General features: G+C 28.8%; 1 protein-coding gene across 1 annotated transcript; it reads right to left on the bottom strand.

Annotated features, from left to right (window-relative positions):
* Nucleotides 1-7,104: 7,104 nt before the first annotated feature.
* LOC105627743 lies at nucleotides 7,105-7,740 on the bottom strand. The gene has a single exon (XM_012209024.1). The coding sequence runs from the start codon at nucleotides 7,681-7,683 to the stop codon at nucleotides 7,105-7,107; it is 579 nt and encodes a 192-aa protein (XP_012064414.1). The 5' UTR covers nucleotides 7,684-7,740.
* Between the last annotated feature and the right edge of the window lie 1,183 nt (nucleotides 7,741-8,923).

Genomic DNA, 8,923 nt, shown 5'->3' with positions numbered 1-8,923 from the left:
ATTGTGGCTAAAATTTTCGTCACTGAAGAATTCTTTTCAGCTGAATTTCTTGCAGTTATTCTTCTTCTTTTTCTTTGTATGTAGGCAAGATAAAGAAAATTATTATTGCTATTTTTTTCTTGCTTTCTCTTTTTTTTTTAAATAGAATTGAGAAATTGCATCGATATCCGAAAAATCTCCGGTATTCGACTGGATATGAATGATTCTATCGAATATCCAACTGGATCTCGAATATATGATGTCACATATTCTTTTTGAATATCCGATATCCAGAGCAATCTTATAGATATTAATCTCTTTGAAAACTTTAAAAAAGATATAATGCTATTTGACGATCGTATTAAGAATGAAGTTACGTTAGATTACTTTTAATAGAATTATCTTTACTTAAAAGTTCCGTTTCATGCATGATGCGCATGATGCATCATTTTATCCTTATTGTTTTTATTGAATATTAAAAAAGAATAAAATGTCATATCATGCACATTATGCATGAAACAGAACGTATCCTATCTCTCATATAACAAGTAATTAATGATAAAAACGACAAATGTAAATCACGCGCGATTGTCAAGACGCACAGAAATAATTTATATAAGAGATTCAACAATATAATAAATATAAATGTAACATTTCGATTCACTTTTCGAGTCATCCTCAAATAATTACAAAAACTTTGCAGAGGTACGCATAACTGTCGAGTATTAGGAAAGAAATTGTCTTGCATAAAAAAATTTCACAAATATGGAAGCGTCCAATATAGTAGACGTAATTTCCATAATTTATTCATGATGATAACTCAAAAATTATATATTTTTAATGTCACTTTTAAAGGAAACGATATGCATTATAATGTAAAATCACAATAAGTACATTGTATAAAATCACTTATTATACAAGTAGATTTGTCTCTACTCGATTTTGTTCATAACTTAAAATTGAGAATATTTTGCTTAAAAATTCAAGTAATGACTCATCGATTGCAAGTATATTCCGTAAAAACAGAACGATATAATATATAAAAAAAATTGCTTACGAAATGTAATGTATCTTATTATATTATTATCTTATTACATATATAATTTGATTTATATTATATTTTACTTTATAGTGTATTACATAATATCATCATGTTGTATTATGTATGTTGTATTAAATTAAATATGTTTCTAACACATTTTCTTTGCATTATATTTCAAAATAAATTTTATGTGTAAAGTAATAAATAATGAAGAAATAAAAAATTTTTATGCAATTAAAAAGGATTTGCAGATTTAAATCGGCGAAGATAGTGGAAAGCCTCTACTACAAGTAAATCCGTTTTTATCGAATTAAACTTTATTTTAAATTCTTAAATTAAAAATATATAGTTCGCATAGGAAAATTTATCAAAGTTTTTATCGTAATTATTATATCGGTCAAAACAGAACAGCCTAAAGTTAGAACGGCTTGTACATCTTTTTATAATGAATATCTAAACAATGGTATTAAATTTAGTTTTCCTCTGTTGCATTTTTTCTATATGTTTTGCATACTAAATACTTTTAAACAGTATTAAAATATTCTTGATGCTTTTTTTAATGTTTTTTTAAACTTAAACTATTTTAATTTTTAATTAATATTTTTATAATGCATTATAAAGCAATTATATTCTGTGGACATAACAATGAATAGAACCAAATCAGTGTACGTAATGCGGAACAAAATCGAAAACCATGGGTGTCTTATTCGCCAGAAATATCCATGATTAGTTTAATGTTACATTTTTTGCATATGGAAGCCCTAGTAAGTGAGTTCTATCTAAAATATAAGCACGTTTACTCTTAGGCTTCTTTTTACTTCAATCAAACTCTCAAATTTTCATGATTATGAGTAAAGCGCTAAGAGCGTAATAATTGAGAAAAATATTAATATTGTTATTGACATAAAAATTTTTAAACATGAACAATTAGTTTAATGCAATATTATTCATTTTATATTAATCATTTTATAATTAATTTAGTAAATATGTATATGTTATAATTTTTTTTAGTAATTAATAAATAATTTAATAATAGAAATTTAGTATACTTGCAATGACTTTTTTAACTTTAATATGAAATTTTTGAAAATTTTATTGTAATAAAGTTTACATAAACCGTTTTACATAAACTGATTCTCTTTCTGGGTTTAAAAGGATAAATTTTCTTTTGTCAGATTAACATATCAAAAACAAACAGTATGAAGATTGATTCATTAATTTCAGAAGATTAGGAATATAGGAATCCATAATCACTTTGATATATAATACTATTTGATTCTTTTGAATTATGTGCTTGTCTATAATAAGACACAGTAGACAATAGGCTTGGAAATAATTAATTTATTACCATTACAAGATTATACAAGTGCGCAGATATACAAATACCGTACAAGTATCTCGAAAATTCAATGTGCTCATTTAATCTGCACGTCGCAGTATCGTCTGCTAAAGCCAGCGTGTGTTTTACAGAAATTGAGCATTTTTAAAATTACACTTATAACAGTTGCAACGATATAAAATCAAGGCAATTCATATACACCTTAATTCTGATGCAAATAAACATGTTTGTGTAAAGCTAAAAGACATTTATATTGAAGCACAAAATATTATATGCAACAATTTCAATTGTATAGCAAATGTCTCTATCCCTTCATGCGTTTACGTTAACAGTTAATGCAGAAATATTACTTTATCCTTGTTGTTCACCGAGTATTAAACAAGGATTAAATGATTCTCTTTGCGCTAACCTGCGTAAACGAATGCACCCTATATGATACAAAGATCGCAATTGCATCGTTTTCACAATGGATTTAATAGCAAAAAAGAACTTTTTCAAAATAGAAATTTCATATTAACATTAAACAAATTATAAAGAGATTCTTTTTTAGAATCTTGAGAACAATTCGATGTCTCATTTCTGTAACGGTATAATAAACATCTAATTATATATGCTTAGACACTTCCATTCTTTTTCATATAAATACATGCAAGTATCAAATATTTCTTATGAACATTCTAATTAACATCGCCAATCTTTTAACGATTATGATTCCACGTGAAGAATAAATCGTTATCGCAGCACGGTATTTGTATTTTAATAATTACGTTATTACGCGTGTTAATTATGATCCGTATATAATCATAATTTATACAATCTCAGAGATTCTTAAATACTCGTTTAATTACTTCTTTATGTAATTTATATCCAGTGTAGTAATAAGTCTTTTCTTTGCTGTTAAACAGTTTGACTTACTTTTATCAGTAAAATTTTATGAAGAATTCTGAAGTAATTTCTATCTCGCGCCATGACGCTTCGCTTGTTTAACATTGTCATGCCTCTAGATATTCTTTTTAATTTTTTTAAATTAATTTATCAATATATAAATAATAACGAGTATATCAATACATTTGTATGCTACTATTTAAAAACCCCTGAGATATTGTATCTTAGAACAAGCATAAAGGTATATAACTCCCGAAATGGAATGAATATAAAAATCATTCTTAAATATAATTTAATCTTTAACTTAATTTACCTATGCATAGCGAGTCAATTGCATAATTATGAAAAGCTTAAATGTTTTAAAAGCCTTTTCTGAAACGCTTCCCTTTTATTCTACAAAAGAAGACAAAGAAATTGCAAGGAAAAATCATCTTTCAAAAAATTTCAAATTAGTAGCGCAATACAAAATCGCAGTATATACAATCCGAATCTAGTCTGATTTTGATATCAGACGTTTAAGGTTTCCACAATTTTGCGGGGCTCACGAATGCAGATTATGTTAAAACGTAAGTTTCAACAGATATGGCACCGTATCTAATATTTACGTATCTTTATATGTACATAAAGTATATACAAAAGAAAGAAAAACATAAAATAAAAATGAAAATTCGCACCACTCGCCTCGAATGCAAAGATTTTCAACAGAATATGAAGCAAAATATATCAATACATCTATAAATAAGTATAGAAAGATATATCTTTTAAAAGTTATACCATTTATTAGAAATAATTGTGTTGCTCGAAAACCGTTATAATAGTAACCATTTTCCTCCACTACATTTTTTCTGTTTTTTTTTTACTGTTTTCTATAATTTTACTTTAAAAGTTTAAAAATTTCCTTAACCGCAAACTATACAAATCCGATATGCAAAATTCACTATCATTCGGATCAACGCGTCGGGAAAGCATCTCACCGGCTCTATGTACACTGCAAACTGTAGATTATGAATTCTAGTTGCGTTCCAAATTTTAACAGTTTGGAAACATATCGAGTGTATCGTTCTTTTCTAATCACGATTTGAAATGATTTACAGCGAACAAGTATACACAACTTGTGTAACTTAAAAGTTAAATTCTTATTATTATTACGTAGAAATAAATAATCGTAGAGCGCTAAATATATATATATATATATATACACTAATGTCGATCGTCGCCGCAGTATCAGATACAATTCGATAACAATTCACTCGCAAAAACAAAAAATCTAAAAGTGGAGAGAAAACTTTAAAGATATTTTAGCGAAACTGATAGATAGCTTTTACCATAGATATACACAAATTCCATGACGTATAGTTTGTACAATCTTACTCAGCCGCTATGTCCAAAATGCATTCATTTTTTCGATGTAGCAATATTTACAATAATTCAGAGGTAATTCGGTACTTTAATTACAAATCACTAATCATGACTTATGTTACAATAAATCGCATATGTTATAAAATAACATCCAACAATAGTACAGGAACTATTTCACAATTTCATCTCATTTCTTTCCATACAATTTACAAATAGTTTTTAAAAATGTCCACATGTCTAACAGTACTTTTATATTCTCAAAAAGTTGATATATTGTTTAAGTTTATTTAGAGAATAAGACCTGTTATATATTTATTTAAACGAAAGAATAACTATATATATATATATATCTATAGAATCAATGTCCATAGAATAACAAAACGCCAAACATTGTTTCATAAATTATTTTTAAAAAATTATTTTAGCTATTCTTTATATTATTAACAGTTCTTGTATTGATATGAAATTTATATTTCCACTAAATTTTTTTGTAAGCATAAATTAATCTACATCAAATTTAAATTAATTAACTCTTTGAATACAAAAGTAGAGACACAGTGTAAAATAAAGAATTATTCTTAATAACACGGTGCTTCATCGAAAGAAAATTGTTTAAGAAAATGCAATCTAGAATGGTGTGTATATGTGTGACGCAAATAAGAATGATCTAAACTATATAATTCATGTATTAATGTATCTTCTTCGATATTTTTGTTTTATGTTCATCTTCCTTATGTCTTGTATAACCTCATGTGTTGTAAACATACATGTAATATCTAAACTTATTACTAAAAACGCAATATGCTCCAGTATAATGACGAAAAAATTGTTTACATTAATTCGGGAGTAGGCGCGTTCTGGTCATTTTGACCGAAATATATTTTCGCACATTTTTGTGTTATAATTAGAATACATATATGATTAAAATTATTAGAAGTAATAAGAAAACTTACATCTTAAGTAATAATTAATAAGAAAACGTTTTGACGTTTTATATTAATCAATTCAAAACAAAGGAACGTAATAATTACTAGAAATAATTGTATTTATATGATATATCTTTATTTTAATTTTATCTTTTTTTTTGTTTGTTAAAATTATTGATATATATAACAAAAAATAATAAGAAAATTATAATAATTTTATTTTTTATTTATAAAAATATAATAATGGGGGAAACTGGCGGAGACGACAAACATTAACATTAATAAGTAAGTGCGCGCGCTACGGTCTTTAGATCGACTTGTTACAAACATATCAAATTTTATGTAGATATAAGCGTGTTTATGTCATCTATTTTCTCATACTATATGAAAAAACATTAACAAACATTTATGTAAAGGTAAAAATATAATAATGCCAATAAATTGAAAGATAGAAAAATAGAAAACGAAAGAGTATGGCAAAATAACCGGTATGCGATTACTCCCGGATTAATAACGATGTACAATCACATCTATTCTTGATTTTAAATTCTTTTTATTTTGTTCGATCTGCCAGTGCTAAATTATATTATTAAAAGCAGTACAAAACCAAACATTAGCTTCCATAATGCTATCTTTTTGATTGCGGTTTTTTCGAATGTCGTAACTTTTCATGCAGTCCTGTGCGCGATAACCTGCCACGCCTCATAATCTTCCGCTAAGTCATGCTAAGTGTTAGCTTATGTTCTTCAGCGGCATATTCCTTAAAGTTTTTATTTAGTCGATATATCGAATCAAGAAACGTTCTCTCCGTCGCTTTTCATTACCTTCTCTTGAATTACGAGTTTCGCGATAATATCTCGTCTAACAAAATGACCGAAAAATTTAAGAATTTACATTTGGATAGTTGAAAGTAAACACTTATTCGTATTAATCCTCAATTCTCTCAAGATGGAGTTATCAGTTCTTCTTACTACCCATGTAACTATAACATTTTGTGAGCATGTCATCTCGAAAGCCTCTTCATCTACGGCAGGCAATACCCATTGTCAAAACTCGAATCCGCACAAATGGCAATAAGAAAAACCAAAGTCTGAACTAGTTGTTTTTCTTTTCTAATGTTATATCATAATGCTATGCCAAAAATGATACGAGATATCTTATCTCAAAGTTTCTCAATTCTATTTGGGAACTAATAGTTTATTTATGCGGAATTTTATATATCCGATGACGATTTATTCTCGTACCGCGCATCCCAAATACGAATCATATCTTTATCATTCATATAAACTAATCGCAATAGCGTGTTTTAACACAGTAAATTATACGTTAATAAAATAACAAATTAATATAGATTAGTATTAGTAATGCTAGAAAATCTTTTGCGATTCATCATCAGCGTTTCCTGAAATTCTGTTATCAATCTCGGGAAATCGAAAAAATCGCGGCAATGTCCATGAGATCGATTACAAAGTGACGTGATATTTGTTCGCAATGCCAACTAACATGATGACAATCAGTAACACACGGGCGGCGACGATGACGACAACAATGGTGATAATGATACCGGCGGAGAATCAGACCTGCCCACCTACATCAGCTTGATATCGCAACGTCAAATATTCAGCTGCCTCTGTCATACGGGCGATGCTGCTGTGAAGACCACGCAGATGACGCTTAAAGTTTTCGGCGGCGATGCTTGCTAGATCGCATTCTTCACCTTCTAGGCCGCTGTCAATTTCAATGCCGTTCTCAGAGTCCGAGTCGGAGGTCCAGGCGATCGAGGACGCGCTCTGTACACTCTGCATAGACGTGGTGCTGGGACAACGCACATGGCCAAGTCTGCCACTGCTTATAGTCTGATGGTGCGTCAGTTCAGATGGGCTACCAATCGGGTGACTCTTAATCGGCGTCTGATCGTCCGCCACGTTGCCTCGTGTAGGCTCTTGCGACCACAGTAACTCGATCTTCATCTGATTGATAATATTGTACAGACGGTATAAATCGGTGTTGGCTAAGGTGTCCTTCACCGTGCAGCCGCGTTTGCCCTTCATGCAGATTGTATCACCCGCATCACCCACAGACAGATCCAGCAGACGACTAGGCACCAGAATGGTATCCTCCATCTCGCTCACGGTGCGCACGAACTTCTCCATGCTATTCAAGATACTGGCGTTGCTGAATTCCGGCTCATCATGCCGGGCGATCCTCCGCAGACTCCTATAATGAAAATTATTTATTGTTTTTTTAACATGTTACACATTTCGAGATAATCTTACGTTTAAAAATGGAAAATTATACTTAGCACAGCAAATAATGGCGAAAGTAAAATATCGATAATAAAAAAAGATATAATAATAAACGATTTATTAAGTATAATAAATACAATACAACAAGTAAGGAATAACGTCTATAACGATCGAAGTTGGATCTTAGGATTACTGAATTTTAATCATTTCTGGTTGTCGTAAGATGGAAAAATTATTGTAGTATAGATCATAGTTAAATATATTTGATAGATCTTTTTTGATGTATCTTAGATGCTTAAATATTTTCATGTGAATTTATATACTACGTATGAAGTCTCATTTGAATTGCGCGCTGAATTTATTTTCGGACTTTTCAATATATTAAGATCTTTTTAAAGTACTACCAATTGAGCATTAAATTATTAAATTGCTTGTCAATTTGTGATATTATTATAATAAGTTTCAGTTTTTTAAATCCAAAAAATCAATTCAGCGGGCAATTAAAAAACGACAATTATAAATTTAAATAAAAATATTTAAGCATCTAAGATTTATCAAAAAAGATCCATCAAATACATTTATGATCTACTACAATAATTCTTCCATCTTACGACAACCAAAAATGATTAAAATTCACAGTTAATACTTTCGCTGTCATCATAAATTCTTCTTCAAATATCATATAGAATGATACATTAATGTTGAGATCATAAATGACGATCATAAGTAAAGCATATGCTAATAAAAAGTGTGCATTACTGATGGTAAATATGGCATTGGTGAAAAATATTAAAGAATATATTGGGTTGTCCGGAAAATTCGTGCCGATGTTGAAGGAAAATTGAAACGCAGAAAATTTAAATTTTAGTATACATTTATTAAATTATATAGGTTAGTCGGCACGAATTTTCCGGACAATCCAATACATAATATTAATTTCATAGTGATATTTTATTGAAATTTTGCAACATTAAAGAGATCACAACATCTACATTCCCTTTTATACCATACAACTTCTATTTGGAATTTTTTTAACAAATTTGCATATTTTCGGAATATTTTCCTGTAAGATTAAAATGAATAACTCTGTATATAACAAACACAATAGAAGATAATTGTATCTAATAGGATCTACTAGGTCTAATAG

The sequence above is a fragment of the Atta cephalotes genome, assembly GCF_000143395.1.
Source record: "Atta cephalotes unplaced genomic scaffold scaffold00010, whole genome shotgun sequence".
Taxonomy (NCBI): Eukaryota; Metazoa; Arthropoda; class Insecta; order Hymenoptera; family Formicidae; genus Atta; species Atta cephalotes.
This window is presented reverse-complemented; position numbering and strand designations above follow the sequence as displayed.